The sequence below is a fragment of the Anastrepha ludens genome, chromosome 6, assembly GCF_028408465.1.
Source record: "Anastrepha ludens isolate Willacy chromosome 6, idAnaLude1.1, whole genome shotgun sequence".
Lineage (NCBI taxonomy): Eukaryota > Metazoa > Arthropoda > Insecta > Diptera > Tephritidae > Anastrepha > Anastrepha ludens.
Window position 1 is genome coordinate 124,854,093 of NC_071502.1, and position 14,092 is coordinate 124,868,184.

At 35.7% G+C, this 14,092-nt stretch overlaps 2 protein-coding genes across 2 annotated transcripts; one reads left to right on the forward strand and one right to left on the reverse strand.

Annotated features, from left to right (window-relative positions):
- The first annotated feature begins 721 nt into the window (after positions 1 to 721).
- On the forward strand, positions 722 to 2,482 carry LOC128866879 (uncharacterized). Its single transcript, XM_054107917.1, has 5 exons — positions 722 to 1,019; positions 1,092 to 1,443; positions 1,531 to 1,619; positions 1,693 to 2,113; positions 2,184 to 2,482. Exons 1-5 carry the CDS (start codon positions 751 to 753, stop codon positions 2,349 to 2,351), a joined length of 1,299 nt encoding a protein of 432 aa, XP_053963892.1. The 5' UTR covers positions 722 to 750; the 3' UTR covers positions 2,352 to 2,482.
- A 1,410-nt stretch (positions 2,483 to 3,892) lies between these two features.
- Positions 3,893 to 7,748, reverse strand: LOC128866880 (uncharacterized). Its single transcript, XM_054107919.1, has 5 exons — positions 7,476 to 7,748; positions 7,086 to 7,407; positions 6,954 to 7,030; positions 4,313 to 4,724; positions 3,893 to 4,246 (listed from the first exon to the last, which is right to left on the reverse strand). The coding sequence occupies exons 1-5, from the start codon at positions 7,688 to 7,690 to the stop codon at positions 4,010 to 4,012; spliced, it is 1,263 nt and encodes a 420-aa protein (XP_053963894.1). The 5' UTR covers positions 7,691 to 7,748; the 3' UTR covers positions 3,893 to 4,009.
- Positions 7,749 to 14,092: the final 6,344 nt, after the last annotated feature.

Sequence of the window (14,092 nt, forward strand, 5' to 3'; positions counted from 1 at the left end):
TAAACTGATCACCTAAATCATAAAATTTTTCTCCATTAGACTACTTTTTGTGGGGTTTCTTGAAAAGTATGTAAAGTCTATGTAAATAAGCCAACAAGGATTCCAGATCTGAAACATAACATTCGGATCAAGGTTTCTGAACTTAATGCGAGCTAGTCCTTGAACATTTTAATTTTCGTATACCTGTAGAGGTGCTCATGATAGACAAATGTCAAAATGATGTATTTTTCGTATAAAATCGTTAGGAGCTGTATTTTGCATAAAAATAGTGAAACCTAAAAAAAATCAAAATTTTTTCATATTTTATTTTAAAACAACATCTAGGCAGATCTTTTGAAATACACTTTACAAAAGGTAACCCTCGTTGGGCTAAGTATAAAGTTCTTAAGCTCTCTGCTCCAAAAACTTAGTAAAGATGTTACTAAAATTTCCTCACTTACTTAGATTTTTATTACTTGCATGTGAACGGCGCCATTGCATCGGAAACCACACCTTCTCACTATTGTATCTGCCCCACAGTTGTTTTCACATCAAACTCCATTAATAAATAATCGCAGTACGCACTGTAGTGCCCACCAAAACAGATCTACTGCAATGGATTTATCTACATAAACATTTGGCCATTAATATATGAAACAACTGATAGCAGCGATTTAAAATATTTCAACATTTATACAGAAAATTTCTATAGGAATATGAAGCAAACGCATAAAAAGCAAAGATAACTGCATTCAAATCGTAGTCGCAGTGATGAGGTCTCAGCGGAGTGTTCTACGAGTACAACTCAAAACAATTATGCTGGTGAAACAACCTTTTGTCGTGGTTGCGACTGTGGGCCTAACTGTGCTGTTCCTGAGCATTACCAACTCTCACGCCGAGTGTTTGCTAAATGTGTATGGTAATTTGCCCGTGATAATGAAATCGGATAATGTCAATCGGATTATGTACGCACAGGAGGAGGGCGTGATCAAGATGAATGAAACGGATGAGGTGGAGGTGCACTGCTTACATGGCATTTCGTAAGTAATTCTACTTTAATTTGCATTCATCAGCTTAGTAGACTCACTGATCGACGAATGTGTTTGGTTTAGTATTCAAACGAAATTAAACAGTGGGCCACAGAATGTCAACACCGGTGGTAGCAAGCAATTCAAATGCTACAAGGGCTACAGAGTGCACTATAGGAATGCAAACGACAGCATTTACAAGGATGTGAACGTGAATTCGGTGTATCTTTCCTGCCAGGATCCATGGACGTTGACGCTTTACGAGAGCAGCACAAAATTGCCAAATTGCAAATCGTACATGAACTATGCGATGGGCCTCGCCGTGCCGAATGTGAAAGACATCATATCGGCGGGCATGTGCTATGATCTGGACACACTCTCACTGAAGTATGTCAATTACTTGGCATACCGACCTAAATATGATGAAATTATTGAGGTAAAAATATCAAGCTGACTACTGCTGGAGTTTGAGTTTAGGCTGTTGTACGAGTATTTGAGTTCGTCTATTCTATTCTATTTCCAGCTGAACAGTTCGGCTTTGAGCAAAAATCAATTGATTGTAAATTTTAAAACCAAATTAGGAAATCTTAATACATATTTTTCATTTATGAGGTGAGTTATTCATATACCGCCTTCGTCGTTCAATTTTCCCCCAGAATTTCATCTTTTCTTTAATAAATTTTAGTCAAGGCGAGTTCAGTATGGAATTGGAAAACGTAAAGGAAAAAGAGTCCATATTGGAAAATTATGATTTCGATTATGTGAGCCTATTGCAGGACGGCCCCCTTCAGGATGAGTTTGCCGAATTCACACACATATTCAACACAATGTGGTGGCGCAATTTGCGCATTGGCAATTGGCGTTTCTTCCTGGATGCACTGGCCGCACGTTCTAGGGTGCTCTCGTACAGAGTTTATGTGGGCACTTCGGGCCAAATGCGACTCCCAGACACTTCGAATGCTAATGGAACTGCTGAAGGAAATACTTTAACGGTGGAGGCCGGTAGTTTAGTTGTACAGCCACCAGCCTTCATTTGGTCATATTTGAAATCGCTCAAAGACGATGTGAATGAAGACTTTGTTGTCATCGCCTTTAACTCGCCATATGTAAGCGGGGCTTTAGTAAATTTTTGCGATTTGTTGACATTTATAAACTCATAAATGTATATATTTGCAGTATTATTTGAAAAGTACGGCGATATTCTGTCATGATATATGCGACAAGATTGATTGGCTGAAAAATAGCAAATTTGGACATACCCGTTTGATGCCAACCTTCGGTATCACATTCTGTTGCCGTCCAGAAGAAGTGGCACGCACCTTCAAGCAATTTCCCTTGGATTAGCACCGCATCGTTTAGACAATATGAAAGATATAATTATAATTATATATTATACATGAGTGTGTATTTAAAGTTAGCTTTAATAAGTTTATAATAAAGACGCATTGAATGCGCGGATTTAAAATGAAAAGTATCTTGGTTTAGAAGGGAAAAGCATGCCCAATAGAAATAAATTGTTTTTCATTAAGCGTTTTCCTTAATGCCCGTTCCATATCTCTGAATATTGAGGAAATCTTGTCCCAGACTTAATGTGAAGTCATCACGACATCGACTAAGTTTTCTGGCCTTATAGGATCTTCTGAAAGTGCGGCTAAATCACGTCTGCTCGCTCCCAAATCGTGGGCATATAAAGGGCACACCTCTTGCATTTTCCTCTCCACCACATACTGGACATAAAGGCGACTCACTTAGCGTTAAACGATGTAGGTACTTGAGGTACCAACGTTAGATGGAAATTAAGCTCCTCATAGCTTTCTTTTATCCATCTTTTGACGTTTAGGATTAGCGTATAAGTCCACATTCCCATTATTGAGTTTCCCAACGCTCCTGTCATTTCCACAAAGATGTAGCCTTCTCTCTTACTATAATTTCTTATACGTTAGTGTTGCACTACTGCTATTGTTTGTGCACTGTCAAAGATGACCAAAGTTTGTACAAAGCTTCATATGGTGTTCCATATGTGTTAACCTTCAAAAAGATCTCGCCCATACTGGGACTGCCTATAGCAGAGTCGATTGACGCTAGTTAACAGCCCTCGTTTGCTACTTCTCAGACCATCTAAATTCGGAAGCATTCTGTATATTCTCGATGCTTTTTAGGCTATATATTCGGCATGGAGTCCAAAACCGAGTCGGTCGACAAATAATAGCACTCACATATTTCAGTTGCCGCGACGGTTTAAATCGATGTATGTTTGCCTATGATGAACAAACCTACGTCGTCCAACCACTTTGTTACTATTGCAATAGCGGTGTTTGCTTTGGATACAATATCGTTTAACTACCATTACTAGGACTTTTCTACCTGCAAAACAAACACTGCATCGTATACAATGTTCCACAACGTAGGGCCTACCACTGGACATTGTAGCACATCTTCTGTGACATATTCTAGAACTCGATTATTCAGACAGCTTTAATAATATTAAAAACGAAAGCTGGGACAGCTAACATTTTCAGTGCGATTACAATGTGTCACCAGGCTGCTGAATTTAATGCATTTTTAACATCCAAAGTCATCATTGCAACATTGCATTGGCTCGTTTTTCGAAAAATCTCCTTTCACTTCTTATTGTTGTAAGATATATTCCTCAAACGCCTATTGCTGTGTATCGTCTATTTATTTCATCTGCTGCGTCAGCTGAATCTTATAAACAGGCAAATGCAAATTCTAAGCTGAAATTAGCTGTAAACTGCTTTGAAAAAATTGTTACTGATTAGAGCTCTGGCGGGTCAGCACCGCCACTAACTGTTTTCATTTCACCAAATTTTAAACCATCTGAGTTTTGGTACGCTGCTAATTTTGGAAAAAAGAGGTTCATAGAATACATTTAGCGATTAAAAAACGCTTTTATTTAATGCACACATCTGCTAGAATATTTACAAATATTTATATACACACATATTTTGTCTCAGTTTGTATTTGGTAAAAGCAATTTTTAATCACCATTCATCTGGATAATTCATTGTTTCTTGTATGGTGCTTTTTGTTGTTGCTTCCATCTGACCATCTTCAAAAGGAAAATTATCAATAATCTTGGCCACCTCTTCGGGCCGGCAACAGAAAGTGTAACCGAGGGTAGGCAGACGTCGTAAGTTTCCGAATTTGCTTCCCTTCAGCCAAACAATGTCGTCGCACATATCGATTTTACAGAACTCGCTGTGTCCCGGATTCTTTGCCTGCATTGAAATGCAAATGAAAGATAATCACAAATATGAGGGAAATGAGGGGAATTATGACCTTACATAAGGGGAATTATGCCCTATAACTACGAAATTTTCCGTTTCACCGGGTATTAGAGACTTCAAGTAGGCCCAGATGTAAGCTGGTGCCTGGACTACCACATCCTCCGTACGTACAGATACCACTTCGCTTTTAACCGAACTACAACTACCTTGTGGGGCAGGTATGGTGATATTGCCATATGTGCCTACATAAACAAGAAACTTACTGTACCGTGTGCGTTCATGAAGGGCATTAAGGAAGTAACGCCAGTTCTCTTCGCGCAGTTGACGCCACCACATTGTGTTGAATATATAAGCGTAACCATAAAGTTCAGTATTTAAAGGTTCGTCTTGCAACAAACTCACGAATTGAAATTCATGTGAGTTAAAATTCAATTCTCCACGTTTCTGTAAATCGTCTAGTAAGTGTTGGCTATAAATCAAGAACTGTCGATTATTTAAGTGAAAAGTAAATATTAACTATTTTTAATTTCAAAGGCGGGAACATAATATCAAATTCTATACAATAGGATGAGCAACTAACTACTTCCTTCCTTAAGTAAAACAGCAATCTGAAGGAGTATTACATCGGATTTAGATCTCCCAAATTCTCACCAATTCTCAATGATATTTTTGCGTTCATTTAAAGGGTTTTTCAGTAAGAGCGCTTCAACTTTTGAACTTTTTTGAATAAAACACAAACGGTTTGACTTTTTTAACTATTTTTTTTTTATTATCGAGTTTGAACATATACATTTAAGTATGAAATTCGATTTCTTTTGCATGACCACCGCGTGCACGTTTTACGAAGTCCAATGTTGAACCCAATTTTCATGATGAAATGTATACTAATGAAGTTTACAAATGACAAGCGAAAAATAAAAAATATTGCGTCGTTCGCCCTCCCTATCGGAAAAAAGTTGAAGCGCACCTATTGAACAACCCTATATTATCTTTTATCGTTTTATTATCTCAGCGCCAATGATACTCGCAACAAGCGCACCTTTTTTATCTCCAACAAATTTACTTTGAAAAGCTTGTACCGCTAGCAGTTATTATATTGCGCGTTTTTATTTATTCATTTAGTAAATCTCGAAATGCAACGTATCTAACAGACTACCTAGAACTAACAGTGTTTGTAAAAATATATTATATTGTATATATATACCTGTTTCGTTACTCTTTAAAAAATTCAATAATAATTTGAACTTATATTCAGATAGCGATAAATCAAGTTCCTTGAAATATGGTTCAACTCATTCAATGTTCTAATCAAAGGAAGAATAAATCATTACACCGAAGATTTAGCTGAAGTATGTGATCATGAATGCGTGCTAAGAGTTGGCTCGCCTCTAACTAATAATATCGAAAACAAAGCAGAGCGAAAATATATTTCTTCTACTTTGTAACGATTTTAGATTTTGTGCGCGTTACACCTTGCATTGTAAGAACGCATCGGATCAGTGAAGTTTAAAGATCAGAGTGCAAAACGAAGAAATTTCGTTTCAATGCGTTCAAGTCAATTTAAGTGCCACCGATGATATGGCCTCCAAGTAAAGACGGCATACTCCAACTTGGATCGTACGAGAGAGTGTAAGCATCCGCAAAATGGGAAGCAAAACGCCGAATCAAGGCAAGTGTAGAATACGATTTGGCGATGACAAAAGTCAAATGACCAAAAAACTGAAAAATTGAGTTAAATATTATTCTTGAATCAGCCATTACATTAAGAGTATTTAGACGCGAGTTTTAGTGTGCATACTTTTTTATATATTGTAGTTAGAGCGATTTCAATACATTTTGAATTAAAAAATAAGTGCCAACGCTGTTCAAAAAATAATTTAATAAAATATTCTCACCCTAATAGTGAATTCATCTATACTGTTATTTACTACTTTCGCTCTAAGCGCTAGGTGGCAACACCGTACACAAAAGATTTTAATTAAAGCCTTATTCATTATTTTGAACACATTTTGTTTGATAGCCATTTCCTTAGCACTAATTAAATTTTGTTATTCATTTAGATGGCAACGTCATTTAGACATATTATTGGATTTAAGATATCTTCATCTTTACATTGATATATATATGTATGTATATGCATATAATATATAACTTTTTAAATCTTAATAAATTTTTGTAATAAATTTCTTAATTTGCAAAAATAGGTGGCAACACCAGCTAAACAGCTTTTACTGAAGCTTTTCGAAGGGGTTTTACTTCGTTTGATACCTATACTTCTGCTGAAATTTCTGATAAATTGCTTTTAGTTCAGGTAGCAACGCCATAAAGAAATAGCTTTGAAATAAATGTTTTTTTTTTTAAATATTTGCTTTGATATACGTGCTGTAATACTTTTATTATCGAACTATTTTTTAATAAATTTATTTTTTTAATCACAAATAGGTGGCAATACTCTGCTAAAAATAATAATGCACTCAAAAAGTCTGCGACCCCTAGGCTTCCCGAAGGTGTATAAATTGTTAAAATCGGGACATGGTTTTTACGTGATGCTCTTTCGAAGAAATTTGATGCACACATATAATTAGGTACCATAGGTCACATAGATTCTTATCTCACTATGCGCTTTATGGCGCTGCCACTCTTTTACAAATACGTGTTTATGCTCAAGAGTGAAATGAAAAATGTATAAATCACTTACTTTACGAAATTAAAATAGTTATTGAAACCATTCACTTTTTGATTTAGATCAATAGACAACTTGCTCCCACTATTCGACTGTTATATAAAGTGCATTAGTATTGTTTAAGCGAAATATTCAAGTGCTTCTTACCTCATTTAATATTGAAACCTTTTGATGACCAGCAATGTAGGTGGCGAATTTCAATGTAAGTTTGTCCAAGTCATAACAGACGCCAGCTTTGATGACATCACCCACAGTTGGGAATTTAACACCGATTGCATAGCTAATAAAAGTTCCACACTTTGGCAGTTTTTTTTTGCTTTCAAAAAAACTTAAAAATGAAGGATAGCAGGAAACTTGTAAATTGTCATAATAATTATCGTGGGCAAGAATTGAAGTTCCATCACAAGAGAACGCTGCCATATTATCGTTCTCAGAATTATAGATATTCTTATAGGAATTATATTCTTCACTAAAATTTTAATATAAATTTATAAAGTTTGCATAAGAAATAATACTTTTAAAGTGAAAAAAACTTACGTCTGTATCATTATTCCGTCGTTACAATATGCCTGAATAGTTTCGCCGTCTTCAAAAAACAACTCTACTTCTTGCGCTTTGAAAATAATGGTTTTTGATCCAAATTTCTTTGTAAATAAGGGCGAAGGCTCCATTATTTTGAGCTGACAGGATGAAGCGTAGGTGCATCCTGCCAAAAGTACCACAAAAGAAACAATGTTGGCAAAATTTTTCATCACTATTTTAATTCGCCTCGACTGGGACTCGATGTTGATAAAACTGGTGTCACTTGGACGCTATGTGGCGCCTTTTATACAAATAAACAAATGGAAGAATGCGCATGCATATATACACTTGTAGAAATATACATACATATACTGACATACGCCTGTTATCTTGCTGAAACTTACTTACTTACACATACATGCATACTACACACTAGTTTCCAATTACGCTTCTAAAAAATGCGCAAAACGAGCACAGAGATTTTATAAATAAGTTTATAAGCCGGCGCATATTACACCGCTGAGCAGAACAAACCCAGTTCTTCATTTTGTATGCTTTTATACAGATAGGTGGAAATCTATGAATACATGCATATGTCAACATATACATATAAGTATACATATGTATATAATTACGATAATAGGCCCTCCATACCCTTAAAGGCCATCTAAACAGGCTTACCGGGAGAGTCGTCCTAGATATCTTCTTAGAAAGCTAAAAAGACATAATTTGCTGAACAGTTTTTATTCAAAATCTATTTTTTACTGATGTGAAGTAGGATGAACTTTGTGATCATCATAGTAGTTTCGCAACTTTATCAAGGATGAATTAATAATAATATTTATCAGTTGATATGCCCTTTAACTAAAAGCAGAAAAAAATCGATTCCAGCATTTGAAAAAAGTGGACCTACAGCAAAACAAATATTTCTTTTTTTTAATTATCTTTAAAATCGTCGACCTCGAAAACAGTAAAGTTTTGGATATCATTTGAGATAACCAAATTAAACAAAAATGGCCCAAATATTAATGTCCTTAAGTATCTAAAGGATGGACACAAAAATATTGGTCGGGCGAAAATCGTTATAACATCAAATTTATATAAGCTATCAAAACAATTTTTCTTTTATTTTTTTTTCTTTATTAAGCGTACTTAATATGTACTACGTCAAACGAAAAACTCATATCAATTCTCTTTGAGGCGCCATTTACAATAGAGTTCACTCCTCCCATTAGATGGACATCAGTTTTTGTTACGGTATCTGATGTTCTCTGCTCTCTCTCTCGCTCATTTTAAGCTGCTACTCATTTCTTTTTTAATATTATATTTAGCAGTTTTTTTAACAATTGACCAATATTTCCCAATGGGTGGCAATTGTGGGCAGTCTGATGAGTTGTGGTCCTTTCAAACAATATTTACCCAGTGATTTTCATGCCAGTTCATAGCAATACGGCTATGTCTATACCTAATGATACGATGCTAGGCAAACCAGAATAGAACTGAATCTTTATATTATTGTATGAATGGCAGCAAATGTTTTTGTAAACACTCCTTCATATAAATTTCTTGATTTATAATGTCCAATAACGTTTTGCTTTTCATACCACACTGGCGGTTGGCTTGGCAAACCAAACATTTTTTAGAACACTTATCCAATACTTTTAGCCTAAACGCACCTGGGACTCCTCCTCTCTTCGTTTCAGTGTAAAAGTCAGCGTCCTGAAACTGTTTAAAGTCTGCTTTGATCTATGTTTCACCGTCCAATAATAATAATAATCCTTCCACATACGGGACTGTTTTCCACCATCTCGAAGCAAGAGGCCAGCGTTTTTTTAAATAATGGTACCATTCTTCGGCTTTTGTTTCCGACGCAAATCCTTTTTTTCTTGCACAGCCAAGCCTTTGTTCCACCGTTCCACCGACAAGGTTTCATTGAACAATTTAAAGTTTTTGCTTTGGCATTGTGCGACAAATGACCATTTACTTGCTTTTGCGCACAATTTTCTCCACAAGCTCACATACCGAATACATTTTGAAGAATACGTAGAAGTTACAAAAAATGAAAACGCCAAATTAGCAATCACAACAAACACTATGAAAATGCAAACTTGTTTTTTTAATTACAGTTAGTTTTACGCAAGTGATGAGTTAACACAATCGACTAGTTTTCTTCGTGTCCATTCTTTAGGACGACTTTCCCGGTATCCCTGTAAACACATTGTTTATCACCCAAACATATACGAGTTTTTTTGTGGAAAAAACTTTGTATTGATTTTCTCGAAAAATTTACATTACTTCATCAAGATCTAATTTGTCCCATCCAAAGTAATCCCGCTCAGATGTAATGCATTTCAAGTAGTGCTTTTTACAATTCTCGCAACACATGGGTGTAGGCTTTTAAGTACGGTTCTGAGCTATTCGAATCAATCGTGACAAATCTCCGTCCTTGCATTACATTTTCAACACTTTTTTTTTGGGAACAGCAAAAATATGTTTAAACTATACATAACGCCCGGCATAAAAGTAAAACAAAGTGGGGCAATACTTATTGACTTTTACAACTCCGCTAATGAGTAAAATCGAAAAAGAGGTCACATTCGTCGTATTTATTAATAAAAATTTTAAAAGGGTATTTTATGCTCTGGAAAATATCAACGTCAACATAAAATAAGCTACATATGCAGTATTATATTTTTCAGATTTTTTTATTAAAAACCTTCATAAGGTTTTGATGTTCTCAAAAACTTTTCAACTGTACCAAGGCCATTTTCTTACCGTTTAAAGAAACCGCATTTTAATAGAAGTCCTTGGACCGAGATCCCCAAAACGAACTTAAAACTTAATTTAATTAATTAAATATACCCGAGCATATATGCACCGGGTACAATACGTTCGCTGTGCTCATTTATATTGTATACTTGTAATTAGCGATTGATTGCCACACATTCGAGCACTATATTGAACTATTTTATCACCATCTGTACTAAGTTGTAGTTTATAAAATTTTATAAAAAGGGAATTTACCGAAATTTCACTATCTGCTCTTCAATATATGATTATGTCCTGGCATTGTGGACGTTTGTTTTCCTTTATTCTGTGAGCGTGTCAGCGCTGAGCATTCGTGTGCAAAACTGGACGATGCGGACCTGCCATACAGCTGCGACGTGTGACGTCATCTAAACACATGGAATTGCTGAGGCTGCAGCTCTCACTTACCCAGCTACCCAAAGGTGATATCACCAAAGTCATTAAATTCGAAAGGAACTTCAGAATTGAACTGCACAATAAATTAAACTGGAGTATATCTTCATTTGAAAGGAAACAGTAAAAGCACCCTTGAGTGTACACTCGCCGTCAGTAGACTTTTGCCCGCCGAAGGGCGAGTACTCTGTTCTGATGCTTAAGACTTGCCATAGGAAAGATGTACGCCCACTTATGCACCTAATAAAAGTGTGCCATATTTAATGTGTCATAACCTGTCATTTGCTTTTTAATACACTCAGTATTGTTTACAATTTCTTCATGGAAAGATATGTTTAAGAAGGGAGGTCATTTTGTTTTTTTCTCGAATAATATTCATCGATATCTATTTTGCTGCCTTTAATGTAATCTCCGTCAGATATAATACAAGAAAAGGTCTCGGAGAGCCCAGTTCGCTTAGTAGGGTAGTCGAAACAAGATTACGAAATTATTTTTGATAAACAATTCAGATTTTTTTTCATTTTTTGTCTTTTGACCACTTGACTGCACTGCCAATCCCTGGGCTTATAACAGACGAAAATAGTGGGCTACCAAAAATAACTGCCGAAAACTTTTAGTTTGTTCTTACGTTAATGCCGCGATAAGCTTATTTTGCAGGAATTTATGTTCAAATAAAGAAGAAAAATACAAATGAAGAAGGTGAATATTAAAGCTAGTGCAAGGTCGATGTTTTAAGCTAATAAATTATATTGCAATACTGTTTGTTCAGCACGAAAACGTCAAAAGTAGGGAATAAGTGGGTTCGAGGATGTGACGGGGGACAATGAGTTTTCAACTTATCAAGCTAGGAGAGGAAGATAATTAAATTGTGATCTCTTCAATATGTGATATTTTACAAAAAAAAAAAGTTAATTTTTTTGTTGCTTTACAAATTGGTTTTTTGTTACCCAGTTTTTATTTTGTATTCAAAAATTTCAATATTTTTTATGTGTATATCTTTATAAATAATTATTCCTTCACTATTTTCGCCTTTCAATATTTGATAATTTCATTTAAATTTTTATTATATGTATCATATATACTACAATATGTACATATATGTTTGTGTGGGGTGGAGATCGCGAAATTCCCAATTTTTGTCCAAAAAATACCAAATTAATGTTCTTTCGGTGTGGCGTCACTGGCTAAAGTTAAAAAAAAATTCACATTTTGACAGCGCTACTCCGTCACAAACATACTAAATATGCCATATAGTTGAAACTGTAATCAAGGTGATTTTTTAGCTATTATCTTTTTAAACCGTTGGTTTAAACAGCTGACGCACGTTTCGTGTTTTGTTTCACTGTCAAACATCTTCAGTTTGGTCTATAATTTAACCATGAATCGTCTTACAAACGAACAACGCTTGCAAATCATTGAATTTTATTATAAAAATGCGTGTTCTGTTAAGAAAGTTTATCGCGCGCTTCTTCCATTTTATGGTTTAATCGACCTACTGAAGCGGCTATTCGAGCTATTGCGACTAAATTTAGAACCAAATTTGCATTATTGGACACCAAACCCCCAGTATGCTTACGTAGAATGCGAACTGAAGAAAATATCGCAGCTATATCGGCCAGTGTTAATGATGACCATCAATTATCGATTCTTCGCCGTTCGCAGCAATTGGGCCTCTGTTACTCAACAACGTGGAAAATTTTGCGAAAGGATTTTGATGTGAAGCCTTTCACAATACAGCTGGTGCAAGAATTCAAGCCGAACGACCTACCGCAACGCAGAATTTTTGGTGAATGGGCTCTTGGAAAGTTAGCCGAAGATCCACTTTTTATCGAAAAATTGTGTTCAGCGAAGAAGCTCATTTTTGGATCAATGGGTACGTAAATAAGCAGAATTGTCGATTTTGGAGTGAAGATCAGCCAGAAGAATTGCAAGATCTACCAATGTATCCAGAAAAGGTCACAGTTTGGTGCGGTTTATGGGCTGGAGGTATCATTGGACCGTACTTCTTCAAAGATGCTGCGAATCGTAACTTAACTGTGAATGGTGAGCGCTACCGTGAAATGATATCCAACTTTTTTTTGCCCAAAATGCAAGAGCTTGACTTGCATGACATGTGGTTTCAGCAAGACGATGCCACATGCCACACAGCACGCGTAACAATAGACTTGTTGACAGACGAGTTCGGTGAACATTTTATTATTATTTCACGTTCGGGACCTGTCAATTGGCCACCCAGATCGTGCGATATAACGCCCCTAGATTATTTTTTTGTGGGGCTATGTTAAATCTCATGTCTATTCAGACAAGTCTGCTTCAATTAACGCATTGGAAGATAACATTAAAGCTTATGTGAAATACCGGCCGAAACATTGGAAAGAGTATGCCAAAATTGGACTAAGCGGATGGACCATTTGAAGCGCAATCGCGGTCAACATTTGCATGAAATAATCTTCATTATATGGACTGTACTATCGATGCATTTTTCTGAATTTTACGTGTGTTTCTTGAAAAACTTTCCTATAGCTCTTAAAAAATCACCTTTTATAAGCATAATCAGGAAATGTATATCAACACAAAAGAGAGTTGAAAATCGAATGCACGTTGTCCGCGAAATTTGAAAAGTCACTTGCGCTTGTTACATAACCGGCCATTGGAAATATTCATATACATACCTACACATTTACAATACAAATATATAAACTTCAAAAGAGACAGACTTAATGGAACACCCTATGTGCTCCATATGTGGATATAAACATGAAATATGGGCTTTACATTTTTCGCTTTTCTTCCTATTAAGGCATTTTTAATATAAATCTGTTTGATTACTAATACATACATATATGGTTATTTGTATGGTATATTCATATGTATGTGTATGCATGCAAGTGCTTGGGTTGCAGTCAACTCATCGAAACTACAATATATTTTATAAACACATCTGGGTCTGAGTTTAGAGTAAGACAACCGCTCATATTATATCCAATATTTACATATATACATATCAAGTCAGTCCATAAGTTCGTGCGTTTTTTAAAGGTGGTTTTAAAATTATTAAAAAAAGAAGTTTAAAGTATTTATTAGTCAATAATATATTTTCCTTCCTCCTGAAGTCCTGAAGTCCAGGGAAAGGTGATAATCACAATGTGCAATATCCGGAGAGTATGGTGGATGCGGCATTAGCTCCCATCCGAGCGCGTTCAGCTTGAGTATTGTTTGCCTTGCGGTACGAGGTCTTGCGTTATCATGGTGAAACAAAACTTTGCGTCTATTCACTAAAGTCGGTCGATTTTTTTTAAGTGCCTCATTCAGGTTTGATAACTGATGGGAATAATAATCAGCAGTTATCGTCTGGTTTGGTTCCAGAAGCTCATAATAAACAATGCCGACCATATCCCACCAAATAGACAGGAGAATCTTCTTGGGGTGAA